The 20000-nt window shown below is 41.9% G+C and overlaps 1 protein-coding gene across 1 annotated transcript; it reads left to right on the top strand.

The window, feature by feature from the left end:
- Positions 1 to 8032: 8032 nt before the first annotated feature.
- slc16a4 (solute carrier family 16 member 4) lies at positions 8033 to 19302 on the top strand (the record flags this gene model as incomplete). Its single annotated transcript, XM_083975977.1, has 8 exons — positions 8033 to 8149; positions 8634 to 8766; positions 8907 to 9050; positions 9218 to 9379; positions 9545 to 10195; positions 14741 to 14952; positions 17229 to 17322; positions 19094 to 19302. 8 exons carry the CDS (start codon positions 8033 to 8035, stop codon positions 19300 to 19302), a joined length of 1722 nt encoding a protein of 573 aa, XP_083832103.1.
- Between the last annotated feature and the right edge of the window lie 698 nt (positions 19303 to 20000).

Genomic DNA, 20000 nt, shown 5'->3' with positions numbered 1-20000 from the left:
GTTCTTATTATTCTTGTCAGTTGAAGAACCTGAACAAGGCTTTTCATCTTTGTCATCACTGTCATTTAAAACTTGACATCAGGAATTCAACACAGGGAGTTGTATCATTTCCTTGTAATGTAAAAAGGTTACATAAGAGCTCCCGGCTAAAATGCCATTCTGACTCCTGTCGAATACTGTGCAGAAAATGTTCACATGCATACATATGATTCCCAATTCAACTGTCATGTTTCTGTCATTAGGCATCTTTTAGTAGTAAATGTGATTGCCACAGTTTCTCATTGTAAGTGGAAACACGAGAGAGGAGAAGCAGAGTGCGACACTCTTCTAAGTGCTGCACATCTGTAGAGACGCTGCTGACTGGAGCATTATTCCTGCACCACAATGCAGGGGTGGGATTCTCTGCACTTGCTGACCCGATATATTACCAGATAATGCCATCAGTCACTTGTAAATATCCCGCATGATAAGTAAGCTATGGGAAGTCACGTACACTTTGAAGACAGATATTTCCCTCAGGAGTTGTCAGAGAGCAAACACAAACAAATTATGTTGTTCTGTAAGTGCTGGACTGTGTACACGTTCACTATATACTCAAAAGATGGTGCATCAGTGTTGTGTACAGCTCCTTACTGCTGACCCCACATGGCAAAACAAAAAACAGTTATTAAAGGGATAGTTCACCCCATTTTCAGAGTCCTCCGTGCCTTCTCTGAGTTACGGGGGGGTCTGTGCAGCAGTATTTGTCCATATAATGGTTGTCAATGGATACCAACTTTCTTCGTCCAAAAAGACACACCAAAAAACATCCAGATACCTCCATACTGCTCGTCTGTAATGTCCCTCTTGTATTGAAGCCCCGACATGAGAAATTGTTCTGAAAAAAATTAAATAAGTCTATATTTTAAGCTTGTTTGTAGCGGAAGCTCCCAGTGTCTCGGTTCACTGCTCTTCCTGTGCAAATCACGCCCGGCGGAACAATTTCTCATGTCGGGGCTTCAATACAAGAGGGACATTACAGACGAGCACTATGGAGGTATTTGGATGTTTTTTGGTGTGTCTTTTTGGACGAAGAAAGTTGGTATCTATTGACAACCATTATATGGACAAATACTGCTACGCGGACCAGTTTTTGGCCACAGTACTGCAGTTTTGTCCGAAGCCGCTCAACAATTATTAGTTTGGTTGCCATAAAATCTAGTACAGACAATGCAACTGTAAATGAGGATAGAGTACATTATAAACTTTAGACTTGCTTTACATTTTAGCATAGCACAATTTTTACTGCAAGCTTGCTGGTATTATCTTTTAGTATACAGCGCGACCATTGTCACATAACTATAACCTCTCAGAGCCGTGGACAAGTTGAACAGGACAGACCTGACGGTACCGTTTGTTTTGCTCTCTGCAGACATCAGACATGGTTCACAGTTGCCCCCAGGTTACCTGCAGGCTTACATTCAAGAATCATAATGTTCTTGAAACTAGAAAAAACTGAAATGTCAGCACTCACGATAGAAACTTGAAACATTTATTAAATGCACAGCTGTGCGTTTAATAAATGTTTCAAGTTTCTATCGTGAGTGCTGAAATTTCAGTTTTTTCTTGTTTTGATTTTTGAGCCGGCACCCAGTTAATCTTTATACAAGAGTCGAGCACGCCATTTCCTTTGTTCTTGAAACTAATCACAGACAGGTCTTTAAATTGTCTTTCAAGGGATGTGCAACGTCTCATGAGGTAAATCACAAACTTTTGCCAGTAGAGAATAACATGCAGGCTCCACCTCTGCAAGTCATCCACCACACCCTTCTAAGGAGGCTTTTCTTCTGTTTCCCATCCAGTACAGATTTAAACATCTCTGTACTGACTGATTTCTGTATTGGCTTGGGATTTAGGCTGAAGTCACTCTGCTGAAGCTTTCATCACTGGGATAGATTGGGATTTCATCTATACTTGGTTGGAAAAATAGAAGACACATCAATTAGGAAGAGAAAACGACAGACAGAAGGATGATTTGATTGTGAAATGAAAAGCACCCTCAGTTGTCATCTTCCACTTCTTCTTGCAGGTGTAATGCTTGTCTTGATGCAGCCATAGTTCCAAGTGCCCTACAACCAACCTGAGGATGACACTGAGAGAATAAGGACTTCTGACTTTATTCTTCACCTCCGGAGCCTTCAGCACACGACCAAAACAGCGTAAAAAGGTAACTCATCAAACCAGTTTAGACAGAAAAGCTCTCTGTTCTCCAAGAGAATAACAGCAGATATATATCAGATACATATCTGCTCAGTTTTGGTGGCTGATTGGCGACCCTGATCTCAAAAGCTGAGAGCTGTGATTTACCACAACTAAAATGCACGTGTGGGTAAACCTATGTGGCACATATTGGTGTCAGTAAGTTGCAACCCCAGTGTTGATGGTCGTAGTCGCTAACACCCAGAGAGCAAACAAAACACAAGAATGTTTGGATTCCAATGGAAAAGACGAGCGACGAGATCCACGGGCCATGTCTTGGGGAGAAGTGCCATCTAAATCAGCTGAAATACGAGCGCTGTGAGGATGTGGCACTACTCACCCTGCAGCAACCGTGGATCTTGTAATCCTTAATTCAATGGTATTGTTTTCCTAAAATATTTTTTTCCCTGAAGGAGCAATTACAACCGCTAAACAACCACTAAACACTGCCTCCGTGGCAGATATGGACATGTCGGTAAAACTGTCTCAAAAATATGTGAACCTGTCAGTCCATGTGCCACAACAATGTTAGTATAGTGTGAGAGCCGAAATGCAACACTGTTGATCTTTCTGTGAAAAAAATAAGTCAAGTTTGAACTTTGTGTGTAAAACAAAATAAAAGAATGAAGTCCTCATTCCCAGAGTTTAAAATGCACCGTTTATGGCAACATTTTATTTAAGAGACAACATGTGGGGTGTAATCCTGCCTATAATTATGTCATTAATACAACAACATTTGTGACATTGATGTTATCGCAGATCTTTAAACCTAAAATGCAGCGTCCAAAACTGAACATAAAAATTTAAACTAGAAAATGATTATTGTATCAAATTATAATTATTTCAAATGAAATTCAAATTGCATTTTTCTGAAGAGACAGAGTCCTCCTTGATTGATGAGCCTGTAAAAGTAACACTAACTTTTGTTTGTATACAAGAAAGCTCCACATGGTACCTTTAAGACTTCTGTTTTCAGTTTTCTGGGTCCAGAACTCATGAACAGAATGGGACTAATAAATCAGGTTCTCAGACGCAGGAGGTGAACGGATCTGTGAGCAGTATCTCATTGGTTGTTGTGATTCTTTCTCCCCTTGAGGAAATATTTTTTTAATTTATACCTCCATCAAGGTATGTAGGTCAAATGAAGACAGATTTTGGAGAACACTGTTTACCAACTAACATTACACACAATCTAATAACTGGAGAGAGAACGGCTGACTGGAAGCGTATGGCAACGTGGTGTTAATACCTGACTACAAAGTGCTGATCTCCAGTCCGCCATCGCTCCAACCCTCAGACCCCCGGCACATTTACAAACATGCACTCAAACACACTGTGAGGACAACTTGTGAACAGCACATGGGGAAATACTTTCCTCGCAGTACACTGGCCCAATTCATTCCCCTTTTAATCCGCTCTCTGCTCTCTGCCTAATTTGGTCTTGGCTTCTTATTCAAGTCTAAGTCAGACTGAGTTAGTGATGCAAAAGACTGGTGATAAATACACGTTTACTATACCCTCTCCTCCTACTTGAAGGAGACTGTTTTCCTTTTCAAAAGTATCTGTATAAAGGGTTACCACTTAAGAAAAGAGATAACTGTTCACTATAACTTAACTTTTCAAGCATTGTCTCATTTGCTACTCTGGTTCATGTTGGACTGCAGCACCGCTTCTACAGCTAGCTCTGGTTTTGTTACCGTTAGGCTAGCAAACAATGTATTGGTTGATTCTTTGTGCGACTTGTTATTAAAAATGTTGTGGCTGATTGAAATCAAGGTATCATGTTGCCCGCGGGGAAGACCAAGCCTTCTAGCCTTGTATTTGATTTATTTGATTAGACACATTAATAGGTAGTTCCTTGACAACCTCTCAGCACAGGAGCACATCTTCATTCTGCAAAACTGTAGCCCGATTGCTAATGGTTTAAACTTCCTATGATATTTTCTTACTTAAAAAGTGAAAAAAAGGAAATCTAGCAGTGGACGTAGATCTACATAGTCTCTCATTGACAAATCTGGATCAGACTTGTTTCCTGCCAACCACCACCACTGCTTTTGCAAGGTGCTCGTCAGGTACTGCCGGTACAGCACAGTCTTAGCTTCACACATGTCATTATATGAACATGAAGGGCCCTAATTTCTTGGCGCAACTCACGGGGGCGCAGCGAAGCGAGCCCTGACGCAGCTGGCGCAGTGGCATTTTCCTCCAGTGCAACAAGGTGCGCAGCGGATTCGGTAAATTGGCAGACTGCTGTGCGCTGAGATGGGAGTGGTGGCGCAGCAGGGGGAGGTGTCGACAGATTCGCCGTGGCGCAGTGACAATTTGTTGCCGATAGACCGCGCGGAGAGTGCGCCGAAAGCTCGCCAGCTCCAACCTGGTCTAATGTCAGCGCAAGGCGAAGCGCAGCCAGCGCAGTGGCAATTTGACTGCCCAGAGCGCAGTGCAGACACGTCACCAAGACCTCACAGGCAGATTTCCACACTTCCAGGCACATTTAAATGCAATTAATAATAATAATAATAATAATAATAATAATAATCATCATCACAATAACCCCTATTTATTGTATCTGAATCAGCACATACACCTATATCTATATAGATTGTCCCGTCACACTGATGACCATCAAAGGCTTGCGTAATGGAAACTCAGCCTGACTGAATTAACACAGATGAAACCAGGGAGGGACTGAGACAGCCGTGGATGTCCCAAGAGCAGGTGTTGACACTACACACTGTGCCGTTGCAGATGATCAGCTATTTATTTATTTATTTACTTATTGATTTATTAGGGGCCAGCGCCGCATCGTCACGCGACCATAACAAATACAACTGAAAACAAATAAACTGTCATCTCTCACAGCAAACCACAATCAGCCTCGGCACCATAGTGAGCAGATATTAACATCTCCCATCTCAGGTAAATTCTAAAGAAAAAAGAAAAAGAGAGACGCTCCGCGATGCCTCGTTACGCCCAGCTGTTTGTTATGTTGTGATCTGTGCACACTTGTTTAAATATAGGTTACTAAATATGAGTGTCTTTATTAATGGAAAAGGGCTGTGTGTGTTTTGTTTTTTGTTTTTTTTTACTGGGCAACAGCAATCTGTCAGAGCAAACATCATAACCTCCTCCCTCCCAGACTACTTTTGCACCATCAGCCCGTGAGGTCTGTTCGCGTGACCGGACACTGCCAGCTTGGACTCACACCCCTTTTCCATTAATAAAGACATATTTAGTAACCTATATTTAAACACGTGTGCACAAACAGCTGTGCGTAATGGATGCATCGCGGAGCGTCTCTCTTTTTCTTTTTTCTTTAGAATTTACCTGAGAGGGGAGATGTGAATATCTGCTCACTATGAGCACTATGCCAGGCTGATTGTGGTTTGCTGTGAGATATGATAGTTTATTTGTTTTCAGTTTTATTTGTTATGGTCGCGTGACGATGCGGCTCAATAAATCAATAAGTAAATACATAAATATAGCAGATAATCGTGTAGTGTCAACACAGCAGTAATCCATCCTCATCTTTCATCTGTGCAGCCTTTGATCTGTCATCAGTGTGACGGGACAATCGATATAGATGTGCTGCTGTAATCTGTATGTGCTGATTCAAATCTTCTCTTCCACGGTGAAATCAAACGTCCGCCTTGCGCGCGCGGCGGATTTAAAGGCGAGGAGAGGAGCTCATTTGATTGGTGAAGATCTGACTCGGCTGTGTCAAACCCACTCCACGCCTTCTCTCCTCCCTCTATGCCATTTGCGCCGGTGGGAGGGAAGTAGGCGGGATGCGCTCCGCTGCGTCTCGAAGCAAAATCGCAATCTGCTCCTGGCCACTCCCCGTTGGCGAAGCGAAGGCGAGGCGCAGGCCTGATCCGCTCCGCCTGCACCTAGTTCACGAAAATAGAGCCCGAAAGGTTAAAAACGTTATTTTAATTTGACAGAGCTGTTATCTTCACTGCACTCAGTAACCCATTAATGCCCTGTTTGACCTCATCCTACATTTGCCTGTACAAACATGTCACTGCATATTTTATCGACAATTATTGCACATACAGGCACTTTGATAACCTTTTTATGTTGTTTTCTGTAGTAACTTGTTATGGTGCAATTTATTTATTCATTTTATTTTATTTTATTTCTCAGGGACAGTGCACATTAATTGACATTACTGTAAATGCGCCAGTGTTAGCCAAGTGGCTAATTTTCAACTGTAGTCCCTGGGCACAATGTTAATTTTCAGCCTATAAAAACAACACAGTAGTGTATAGGCCTGTTCCTAAAATGGTGAGGTATATACATGTATAAAACAGGTAGCAAACTGACAGGAAGGGAGAGAGAGAAAGAAAAGGAAAAAAAGAAAAGAAAAGTAAGCGTACATACAGACAATAGACAAACTTTCTACAAAGAGATATAACCAAACAAGGATTCATACAACAACATACAATAAGGCGGTCATTAGGGCGTGCAGGCAAGTAAGAAGCAGGACAGGTGAGCAGGCCAGAGCACATAACATATACACGTGACACAAAACACATAACACAGGCACACAGGGGGACAGCGAGCCAAAGACAGAGCAATCATGATATGCGAAGAAGAAGTTAGGCTACCGTAGGAAGATCTGCCGGTGCCGGAGTCACTAGCAATGGACACATACCTGGTTCTCCAATAACCACAATTTCAGGGTATGTTTAAAAGCTGTGTGTGTTTCAGTGTTACAACTGTGGAGTGGTAAGGTGTCGGGGAGCGCGTACTGAGAAGGCTGACTGACAGAGTTGCTTCCATATAGTAGCTCATTTCAGGACTAACTTGAATCTGCATTGTTCACACCCATGTCTCCCAACTAGAAGTCATGAGCACATTGATACATTGGGGTATTATTAACTGTTGCAGCATGTGGGCATAACAAAAAGAGACAAGTCGAAAAATGTTCAAATGACAGCATGAGAACAAAGTCATCACTGTAGCTTCGGTTTTCAAAATCTGTCATGATTTTATACTGTGTGAGTCTGAGTAGCTCAGAAGTTACTTCCTAGACTGAGGTTTATTGCATCTGGATACGTTTTTTAGGTTCTCTGTGAAGTCATCCTAATAGCTGTCAAACAGCTTCCCAGAACTGCCAACAGTTCACAAGTTAAATTATCACAGAGTTAAAACATCATCATCAAATCAAACTTTAGCCTGCCATGCACAGGCCATACTGTTACGAGTTGACAGGGAACTTGTAGATACACATTAAATTAGATATTTACACTTGCTGTGACATGTCAACACGGCTGAGAGACTGAGACATTCATGCCAGCGCAGTAGCTGTAATAAGAACAAAAGAGGTGGAAGAGTAACCAGACTTAGCTGTACTGTAACTGGCCTGTTTTACAGCTCAGTGACTTAAGCATCACTGTCTGTCGAAGAAAATCATTGTGGACTATGACATGATGATAACAATCTCATCAACCACCACTATGAGTAATTCAAAATTTGATTAAGTTTAAGGTTGCTTGAAGCAAAACTAGTTTAAGAAAGAAGAAGTTCATTTTGAATGCGTGTGTGTTTTTTTTTTAAAGAAAGTAACAAGACGTTCTTTTGCGGGAACGAACCTGCTCATCTTTGTGTTTGTGCCATTAGTGTTTCTATTCATGTTACCTGTGTGAGGTTATGAATTTGATATTAATTTTGGTGCATGATAATGGACTGTAGTCAGATGAATGTTTCCGATTATGCAGCCTATTATATGGTATGTGTCTTTAAAGTTGTATATATACTTTTTTTTTCTCCCAGTGAAACCAAGGCAGCCATGAACCTGTTCAGGAAGAACGCCATGAGCACCAAGAAGGAGAAGGAGAAAGAGATCCAATATGAGGAGCCTCCAGATGGAGGCTGGGGATGGATGGTGGTGCTGCATTGCTTCCTGGTATGTCTACCTCAGTTGTTTTTTGATAATCCTGTTGTTATCTTTATCTTGAAATGTTTTTTACTGTGTCATTGTGTTCTGTTCTGTGAGACATGTCTATGGTGAAACCAAAGAGGAATTTCCACTCTGTGGATAATAAAGTTTTTGAAATTGAAATTGAAATTGAAAAGTTATAAACAGTTTATACAGTATAATAAATTCACAACATTGATAAAATAAGTGATTATTTTTTAACTTTTGCACATATTTCATTAAGTACAATGGACATTTTTCTGAGCAGGAAACATGAAAATATTTCAGCTAATTGTGTTTCACAGCACACACACTCATTACATTACATTTTTTGTTCCATTATAGCCATTTTGGTAAAACTGGACATATCTGTGTGTGTCCATACATGTGTTTAACAGACCCAGCCTATGAAATGAACTGTATCAGCACCACTTTACTGATCTATTTCCCTTTTATTTCAATGTGTACTCAGGTAAATGTCCTAGTGATGGGAACACTGAAGAGCTTTGGGATATTCTTCGTGGCCTTCCAGGACGAGTTTGGGGGTTCATCTGAGAGCATCAGTTGGATCGGTTCCATCATGTCGAGTCTGCGCCTCTCTGGAGGTGACGATGAGGAGATGATGTCTCCACCCTGTACTAGATCTAGAGCCCATACATACACTGAAGTGAAAAATACTGTTTACACTTCGTTGAACATTTTTAAATCCCATGTCTTTGTGGTTCCTCTCCTGTATCTTCTGTAGCACCCCTTGCCTCAGTGGCCTGTGCCAAGGTGGGAACCAGGGTGACCTCCATTGTCGGGGCGGTGCTGGTCAGTGGGGGCTTCATCATAAGTATTTTTGCCAACAGCGTGGTGTTCCTCTACATCAGCATGGGAGTGATAGTTGGTGAGTAGAAACCTGTGGTAAACCAAAACACCTCAGTGAGACTTTAAACTCGCTGTCTTCACCGTGACGCTAAAACCATAAAGCAAAGCCAGTGTTTTTCTGTGCCATCACTTTGAGGCTGTACCTGACACAGAGTTGTTAACGACAATCTTCTTTCTTTCTCTCAGGAATTGGCTTTGCACTACTTTACCAATCCTTTTCAGTGGTCACTGCCCTGTACTTTCGAAAGAGGTTAGCCACAGCGTATGCGATCGGGCGCTCTGGGATGGGTTTGACCTTTGCCCTCGCTCCGTTCACTCAGCTGCTCTTGGACCAATATGCTTGGCAAGGTAGGCTGGGCAAATCTCTTAATGAGCTGGCAGTATCAGAGCCTTAAGCACTTCTTTGATGTGTGAACATTACATAATAACGTGTGTTTCTGTTTGTGTCAGTGGAAATACAGCGCCTTAAGGTGGTATTTTGGCTCCGACCTGAGCTCTCTTTGTCTCCCTCAGGGGCGATGCTGATTCTTGGGGGTCTCATGCTGAATCTGGTGGCCACTGGGATGCTTCTGCGGCCCATCAATGTGAAGCCTCCCATGTCAAACGCTACCTCTTCTCCCATTCAAAAGAGCCCAGCTGTATCCCTCAAGAGCTCCTCAGAGAAGGAATACACTAAGAGCTGCTTGAATGGCTCCTCTCATTTGTCCAATGGCATCTCCAAATCAGACTCATTCCCATCCTCTCCTCCCTCTCACAGGGACACTGAGAACCTGGGGGGGCAATGTACTCAGGGAGCCCAGGACCAGTCAGTGAACCCTGAATTGACCAGACTGTTCCTCAATGGTGTGAATGGCCATGAGCCTCACCATGACTTGGGTCAGTGTAAACCCACAGCCCCAGACAGCTCGTTGGAGCTCAATGGCAGCATGAATGGGTCCACCATTGTTGGATTTCCCTCACATGCCAGCACACCCAGCGAGGTGACAGTCAAAAAAGCCAAAGTACTGGATTTCTCCCTGCTAAAGGACCCATTCTTTTGCATCTACACTTGGTCCTTGGTCTTCAGCCAGCTGGCCTACTTCATCCCCTATTTCCACCTGTCTGCGCGAGCCAGAACCCTGGGCATCGATGCCATGGATGCTTCGTTTATCATCTCTGTGGCAGGTGAGATACACATTGATCAAAGCCCCCCCTGCTGTGTGGTTATGATCCACCTAAAAAAGGATAGTTTGGTATTTTGAGTAACAGGGCTTATTTGGTCTCTTGGCAAGAGTTATACAAGAGTATGTGGTGCTGAAACTCCTACTACTTTATAGCCACCAATATGATCATAAGTAATATAAAACTATGAAAAGATTTTTTTTTTTAAATAATGCTAGTCATTGGAACCAGTTTGATGATGAATGTTTAACTTTGATTAGACATGAAATGGTGTATTATTATTCTTTGTTTATTATCAGCCCAATCCAGAGGTGGAGTGAATAGGCACACTATATAAACAATATATTTGTCAGACAAAGCTGGAAAAGTAAGAGGGAAAGGTTCGTCTAGTGGCTTTAGTCCTCACTGCAGGCAGCCCCGTTGAGCGGCCCTATCCTGCATGTCGTTCCCCCCTCTTTGCCTCCCATTTCCTGTCTCTCTCTTGACTCTCCTATCCATTAAAGGCAAAAAAGCCCCAAAAATATACTTAAAAAAAAAAAAAAAACACCGGCAGCTCCCCTCACACATCCGTCAGATCAGTTAGTTTGACTGATATACAAACACATCATAAACCAAATTTGATCATGGCCAAATGAGACCTGCTATTTGTGTCATATTTTTCCTTTTTAAACAAACTTTAGTCTTTTATGACAGTTAAAAATAATGTATTTTGTCAAAATCTGTTCTCATCACAAAAGCTAGATTTTTTTTGTCTTTTAGATTAGACTCCAGTCACACGTTTGACTTTGAATGACATTTGGATAGAGAATAAAGTCAAATCTGGCTGGCTCCTGACTGAATAGACAGTGGGCTGCCGCCGTTTGTCCTTGAATTTGACTTCCAGCAGTGATTTCACAGAGACCGTGAAGAGGGAGGTCCAGGTTCCTTTAAGACTGGGTTTAAGAGGCGATGCAAAAACGTCCCCAGTCAACTTCTAGGCATTAATTATTTGTGAGCTGCTCAGACTCTGCAGTCTTATGTAATAAATGTGCTTACATAAAAGCTGAACTTTGGTCCACTGGCCAGGACGGGTGGGTTCAGCAGTATGCCACTGATGAGGCCACTTCATATGAACAAGAAACAACATTAACATTTTGACCACAGAGCACATGTGTGTGTGTAATTATTTAAGAGTGCTTGGTCAGGCTTTGTGAATAATTGAAATGCATCACGTGGGGTTGTCCATTTATGTTAGATGCTGCATTAGTTACATGCTTCTGTAACCCGTCCTGAGCAGATGATATTTCCTCTGATGACAGGTGTGATGCTGACACGAGAAGTCCTGACATGTCATACATTTGTTGAGTTTTCTTTTGAACATGACAGCTGATTGTTTGCTTTACTGCATCACTGCTCCGTTTGGTGTTTAAAGACATCGGTTGACAGGAGTTTAGTTTGCTCGAACAGAGACATGAATTATTATCAGCCATTATCAAATACGGTATTTAGTCTGTCTGGTTAGATACTGTGTTTCCTTCTTCATTATCAGCAGCTGGATGCCACCACTGGTGGAGAAAATGGGGGAAAACAAAGAAATCTCTTTGTCCTACACAGGAAACACAGCTGGGATGAAAGCATATATGGATTGAGCCATAACTGTGATTGGGGTCAAGTAACACAGCAGTATAAGATTGCAGGATGCTCTGTGGGTTTTTGTGGAGCCTCTTTGGAATCACATCTATGCAGCTGTAACAGAAACCAGAGGATATAGATGTCTGATGGGCCGGTGTTTTGCTAAGATGAGCTCCACGCCAGCGATCCGTGCCAGCGAGCAGTATGCAACACGTTTGTCCTGTCACATTCTCTGGTCATGTGCCCCGCAATGAAAGAGAGACAGAGCGAGGGAGACGGGGTGCCACCCACACCACAAAGCCACCATCTCAGTGTCCTGCTGTCCCTCTTTCCCCCGACCCAGTGCTTGTCATAGAGGCCCATTGACTGGGCAGAGCGAGGGAGGCCACTATCATCCGGGTCAGTCTGTTTGTCAACTCTCAGCCACCAACACTGGTGCTAACCGGAGTCGCTAAGCAACAGCTAACTGAGTAAAGTTTGCTGGCGCCGTGACAAGAGGGGTCCAGCTCTAAAGTGGCTGAGAGGAGCACTGAGGCGGCAACATGTACAAAAGAGGAGGCAAGACAAGCCAGCAACAACCTCAGAGGAGCTGGGAAAACCAATACATGCCTTTTTATAACCCTCTGCTTTAATCTAGTGACAAAACGTCCTCCTTTGAAGCAGAGGGAATGGTGTCGCTCCGTGCCCAGCAACCCAGCCACAGTGCATTAAATCCCTGAGACATTCATATACACCTCATATACCTGCCAGAACTACCAACAGAAATGGACAAAACTAATGATGTCCCTGGTGCACTTGGCTAAAGGTGCTACTTGGAGAGGCCAAATTTAAACTGCATTGTGCTGAGTTGAACAGGAACAGCTGCAGGCCTGGACGAACCTGCTGAGCCTAAAACACACAAACAAACTCATAACTCATCTGTATGCAAGCAGGGGACACCCCAGGACATTGTCGTGGGTCGCTAGAGGGGACACATAAACATAGCACAGCTGCCTTTTGTCATCTTTCTAAACTCGAAAGAGAGAGACGCTCTAGAAACTGTTATGTAAGGAAAGCAGAGGTGTTCGCTGGCGAGGCATTTCATTGTTTATTCATTGTGCCTTCATCCAAAGGCTTAAAAAATTAAGATGTAGTTGAACATTTACTACCATGTTCATATACTGATGAAACCTTTATTGATATACTATAATGTACTGTGTATACTGTACTTGGTAGAAGTACTGTACTGCAAAGTCATATTCAGCAGTTCCCCTCTGTTTTGGATCTGGGCTGGGTATAAATGGCTGCAGCTCTTACAGCTGTGTTGCAGAGGCTGAGCAGGATCAGTAACTCTGATCTGCACAGAACCAGTTTGTTTCATTGATCAGTGGCTAAGCGCAGCCTGCTTGTAGCTATTCCTGTGACAGTCAATACACCACTGCAGTTTCTGCATCATCTATCACGTTCCAGTTGACCTCAGCAGAGAGCAGCACATATCTGCCCAGTCATCATAGTGGAGTAAACAATCAATCCAATGGGATAGAGCGCCTAATGAGATGATTATCCGGGTGTTACCAGTGTTGTACAGATGTTAACAGATTAATCTGTTTACTGGTTCGTTGGCATTTTTGTTTCAGAGAGCAGGGGCGACGGGGACTTGTTTTGACATATTGTTGCTAATGCAGATCTGTGTCGCTGTGCTGCAGGGGATTACTCTGTCACACGCGAGCACAAACATGCACACCCATGCATACATGCACCCGCACCCCACCTTTGTTTTTTTTGTTTTTATAATGCACATAATAGCTGCATTGTTTCAAGGCAAAAGGATGTAGTATGCTCACAAGTCCCTGCATTAATTCTTTATAGATCCCCTTAGCTACACTTGAAATGATGACATGTGATTTAATGTCACAGACATCGGTGTAGCACTGAAGCGATCTTGACCTATCTAAAATATATATTTATACAGAGTTGTGTGTCACATACACAAACATAGCCTAATTCATAGTAAATGATCAGGGATCTTCCCCAAAATGTAGTGAGTTCATGTTGTGAACCCTCCACAAGTTTGTTGCAAACCTGCTCAGTAATTTCTTCATAATCAATCTGGGAAATAAATACACTTTGAATATTTGAAGGAAATTTTGAAGGTAAATAAAATAAAATAGATATCAGCAGCATGTCTGTCCAGGACATCAAGAGTCTCATGGTGGCTATTCCTGAGGTAGACATGAGGTGAATAGTTTCTGCTATTGCAACCAATGTAAGCATCAACAGCATGTGCTTTCCAGTCTAGACCAAATATTGTTAGCATCAAACTTCATTACGTTACTCTCCAAGAGCTGTATATAGCTGTGAAAAGCAAAGAGCCAATGTTAACTCTTGCCCTGGTGCTGCACTACAAATCACTGTCAAGTCAATTTTGCTGCAGTGTGATATAATTATTATTCTAAACAAACAACCCAGTAGTGTTAAAGTGTGAATTACTCTTTACATTTGACTGGAGGAGATTTGTTCTCCCAAAATTTTAAATGCCATGGCTTTTTTTTCTGGATGATGATGCTTTTTCTAAGATGCAGCGAGCAGCTTTCTCCAAAGAGCAGCTTCCTGACAATACCTAAATATTTTATTGTACTATGTGTGTTCCTCAGACTGCCTCTACTCTCTTATTCTTTCCTTGTAAGAGTCTGGTGGAAATTTGGGTATATTTCAGTGGGGTAATCCAGTCACTATCAACACTTATTTTTAAGGAGTTTGAATAGGATTTGCACAGCCAAATCCTTCTACTTGTACTTCTCATTTTCACACTCACCTTTTATATCTCAGTGGCGCTTTTTACATTTTAGTTTGAGTCTAAGTAAGTAAGTTAGGGATTGATCTCCACTCTCATGCTTCACCCTGTACCACTTTCTCGCCTGCCTGTCCATCCACCTCACCTGTTTGTCTCTGTTGCAGGTATCACAGAGACCATTGCCCAGCTAGCCTCAGGCTGGGTGACAGACAGGAACCTGTTTCATAAATACCACTACCACAAAGCCTACCTGATCCTGTGTGGCCTGGTCAACCTGCTCTCCCCACTCGCAACGTCCTACATCCTGCTGATGGTTTACGCTGTCTTCTTTGCCATCTTCTGTGGAGGCTACATGGCTCTGCTGCTGCCTGTTCTAGTAAGGAAAACATCCTCCCCCAACAATGTTATGCACTTTCTCTCTTTCAAAGCATTTGCTAATTAGTGCTAGAGGCATCTAGAGTAAAAGTAAATGGGAATGTCATTTGTTTTTTACTTATTTGGTCATAGACCAAGTATTGGACAAACTGAATACTGACCTGATGATGCACTTGATGAAAAGTCTAAACATCATCAAAGTAATAGCCTAATTAATTATTGTAACACATTTCATTGAAGTTCTTACTTGGAAACACATTTTACAACTCCCCTAGTCACTGGCACAATCAGGATTTGTCAGTTGGAAACCAAAAACATCCCTTGTAATGGCCATGGCATCCACCCAGTAGTTGTCATGATAGTGTTTTTGTCAGTCTGTCTGAAACAGGTGTGCCATCACAGCACGGCTAAAAATAGCACAACGGCCAACGCTACTGTTGTTTAGTAATGTGTAACTGTAATGTGATAACTTTTTTAGTAATGGAGTATTGCAATGCGTTATAATTTCTAAAATAGTAATTAGTTGCAGGCCCATTGCCAGCATCTCCCCTCCTCTCACCTACACATAAGCACCCGTCACACCGTGTTGCCCCGCTCCACTGTCCTGCTAGAGGCTTTTTTCTTTTCTTTTCTTTTTTTGAGGGAATGGAATAACTAGTAATGTACCTAATTACTTTCAGTAGTAAGTCATTTAATTACTTTCCCAGAGTAATTTACCCAACACTGTTCTAGATCATTGTTTATGAATAAATTTCTCTAGAAACAAACATCTACTTAACTCAAACTGAACTCAACAAAATTACTTTGGTGACAAATTAGCTCACAGAGTTTGAAAATAAAGTATTTGGAAATTACACACCCATAAAATGTTATCTAATGTTTTCTTAATGAAAGGGTCCAAAATGTTTCAACTTCTCATTAGTAATAAGATTGTTATCCAGAGAGAAATACAGTAATGGTTTTGTTGGCACATCACATACGTGTAAAGTTGTTCCGGACAGTTTGAAAGTGAATACTGGGTTTTTAGAAAGAATCAATAAAGGTAAGTGAGGGCAGTTAAATGTTGCAGAATCACTGCTTCCCTTAGATTGTACCAGTGTGTTATCACAATATCATCTGGCTTTTCACCCCATCCCGAGAGTGGCACACCATCTGTATTATCAGTCTGTAGTTAGTTACTAACTTACTATGTATAAGACCCTGCAGTATCAGTCTCTGTCAACTGGTGAATTCACAGTAAGTGTATCTGTGCATGGGAACTTTTGTACCATGTAAAGGTGAAGTGGCTTCATTACATCATGATGTCATGTACTGAAAGGAAAACATATCATTGTAGCAGACCATCGGATTTATGTCTCAACTGCCATTATGGGTGGAGCAACATTAAGTCAATGAGTATCAGGTATCTGGAGGTCACATCACACCTGAAAGCAAAAACATGTGGCGTGATTTCACTTGTGCGCTTTCCGGGCAATGCCTCTAAGCCTCAACGATGACAAGCAGAAATGTGAACAGGACAGTCATGGTAGCTTTATTCTTCAGTTAACACAAGCCTGTCTGTTCCTGCAATTAGAAATAACTGATTCTCCTGAACAGGATAGGAAGGTATAGGAAGGTATAGGTACATTCTGGACTCATTCTGTCATTGCCTCTTTTTTTTAATTACGTTGACATTTAGACATGTATCAGCTGTCAAAATGCAAACAGTCAACCCACTGACCTAGAATCTGTTGCCACTCCCAAACGCACTGGTTCAACCACAACTAAATCTGGGTTATGAATGTTTTCATCCGAGGTTTCTTACCTCAGTAGTATTTGAAAGGTAGCAGTTATAGTATGTTTATAAAGACTGTTTATGTTACTTTTTTTTTAGTGCCTAAGAAAATAAATATTTGTGAATTTAGCCCATTTTGTTTTTTTTAAACAAATTCAGGATGGGTCAATGTATTATTAAGTTGTTAATATCAACACATGAAGTTTTCAGATATAAATTGGGCCAAGTCTGCGATCTATGCTTTCAAAAGCTGCAGTTTTTTTTTTTACAGATTAAGTAACTCAAGGTTTAACATACTTTTTAGGCTGTTGGTCCAAGTGTTGGTTTTTATTCTCGTCACGACTGCTTGCAGACAGATGATCCATCAAGCTAAACTTGTGTCTTGAACACCATGCTTAACTGGCCAGATGTTTTCAGCTTCAGTGTTTTCTACAAAACACTGGTTATTGGCAATAACAAGTCTGTGAAGAGCCTCGGGCTGAATGTCTCGCTCTGCCCTGCAGGTAGATCTCGTGGGGTCGGACAAACTCAACAACTCCATGGGCTTCTCCATGTTCTTTGTCGGCCTGGGTTGCCTTACGGGGCCTCCTTTGGCAGGTGAGTAGATCATCACGTCATGGAAAACCTCCCGGAGTCACACATGTGCTAACCTACTTTTCCACATGCGCACAATAACAAACACATACAGTACATATGAACCACATGTGCATGGGACTGCTGCCATGACGTTACTTTTCTAAAATGATTTGTGACACCAAGGGCAAGGTTTCTGTGTTTCTGTGTGTGTGTGGGTTAGGGAAGGGGGCTGAGTAGAGGGGATCAATGAGAGGGCTGATAAGCCTGTCAGATGGACCTATATTTTTTGGATGGCTCCCTCTCACTGCATACTTTCACAGGGCCCTGAATTCCTTGCTCTGCCTCAAAGTGTGTCTGCGTGTGTGTGCATGTAGCCACTATGGAGCAAAACAACCTATAGTTAGCACCGCCCTCAACGCAGACTGGGTTTTTGGGTTTGCTTTGTTAAAAATTCATACAGGGGTTACTGGGTCAAATTTGATCCTGCCTGCGAGCACGTCATGTGTTTATAGCAGGGTTTGAGTCACTTAGTTTAAGTGATGGCAGATTGTTTTTGTCAGTCTTCGAGAGTTTTTTTCTAATCCAGGGTCAGTTTTTTGTTACATCAGGTTGTTGCAGGTTTATGTACATCAACTTAAAAAACACCAGCAAAATCAATCATCTGCTTAAAACAGGAAAGTATATAAACCCTTTTTAGTATATGTAATAGTGAAACTTGCTGCACAAACATGCTAAACATGTATTCACAGACACTTCTGTGAATATCTGAGGTGTTTCTGAGAAAACTCCTCTTGCCTTTATTGCCAACATTTGGCCCTAATTTAGGGGGGTCCGGGGTGGGGGTGGGGGATCCTTTGAACCTATTGACATGATCCCTGCCCACAGTGTTGGGCAATCCCCTCAGAGGAGCTTATGGATTTCGGGGTTGAAACGTGACTAATGACCCCCTTTAGGGTGGTACGGAAATAGCATGTGGCTCTGTTTACCATTCCTGTGGTTCAAGAAAGAAACTGATGTTAGGCAAACTGTGGGCCCTCCTTTAGGCCACAGGTTGTGATAACATCCTCGTCGTCCAATTCCTCCCCTCAGGGCAGCAAACTGGCTGTTAAGTGTCTCGGCAGCAGCTGTGGTGCGCTTATACCTGTGTTATATTCGTGTCACGCCAATTAAACTTTTTTTTTAATGAAATGTCATGATAACTCATGTAAATAAAATAAACAAGAGCACAGGAACAAAGGAAGTTACAGTATAAAGGTTTCAGTACACTGCCACCTGCAGTAAAGTCTAAACTGGCGTTCTGCATAATAAACATTTAGGCCTCATTGTGTTGTACTGTGACATAAGGAAATGTATCTCCAAGGAGGAATATTTACTTTTTACTTTTGGGAAATGACATAACCATACTGAGGAAAATGTGTCCCCAAAATTATTTTGTAAAAAACTGTCGATAGTACCACTTCTTGATAATCGTATACTCTAAGTAATAACTGCATTGATTATTATTCACAGATTTTTACACATTCCTATAAGATATCTCAACTACAGTTGTAAATAATAGCAAATAATTGATAGTAGAGTTATCTGTCCATTGAAAAGTGAAAAGTTGTGCATGTTGGTGTGTCTCATCAAAAATAATAATTTAACTTTGAAAAATTCTGTGTTCATGTTTAACAAATATAAACTTGACACTGTGTGAAAGCCTTGCACAAGCACTTTTAACTGGTATCCTCAGATTATTGATATGTTAATAAAGTTGTGCACAAACAAAATAGGAACTGTTGCTGTTTTGCAGGGTTCCTGTACGACTACACTCAGACGTACGACTGTTCTTTCTACCTGGCGGGGCTCTGCTATCTGCTCTCCTCCCTCTCCCTGTTCCTGGAGCCGCTGGCCCAGCGCTGGAAGGCCAGGAAGAAACTGGCTCATGTCAAGAGAGCAGAAAGCAGCTGTAAGACCAATGGCTGTTTCACCCCAGACCGCCTGCAGAACGGCGCTGTGTAGGAATGAAACCCAGGGAAGGCCTTCGATCTTGAACCAGCATGCTCATTGCCGTGGGCCTGCATACCTTGGACCTTGGACTCCGTCTTAAAGTTGGGACCTTAGTGACCCTTAATTTCTGCAGGAGCCTAACATAGGCCAGGGAGAAGGAGAATATGACCGCAGTACCATCATGTCTAAGAACAGTAGTCAGGATGTTGGTAAATATATATGATTATGTTGAACTTTTAAAAAAGCCAAAATTTTAGTGTTCTGCAACATATTTTATCCCCTATTCTTATATATGCATCAAGACCGAAGATAATCCCTTGCATCCAACACCCAGCACATTTTAATATAAGCATCTTTGCAGCAATAACTTATTAAAGCCTAATCTAACTCTATTTTCCAATGCAATAACAACAAAAACAACACTCAGCTTTTTGCAGTAACATTTAATTGCTGGAATCTAAGCTATGCAGATGAGCTGGCAGTCCTGTCTTGAGCTAATCATCCTGACATTGATGGAAGCTTATATCCATGAAGGATCCTGTTCACCTGATCTCCTTGGAAGCCTTTACCTGTAGCTCTAACCCTGAACTAACTGGTGTGCACTTTGGGCCAAGTTGTTATCATGCTGCATGACATTTTCTCAGACCTTTAACTGCCAGAAAATTAAGATACTGAACACACACACACAATTGCAGCCTGCTTCTATGACA

Source organism: Trachurus trachurus (assembly GCF_905171665.1).
Source record: "Trachurus trachurus genome assembly, chromosome: 7".
In the NCBI taxonomy this organism is placed as follows: domain Eukaryota; kingdom Metazoa; phylum Chordata; class Actinopteri; order Carangiformes; family Carangidae; genus Trachurus; species Trachurus trachurus.
This window is presented reverse-complemented; position numbering and strand designations above follow the sequence as displayed.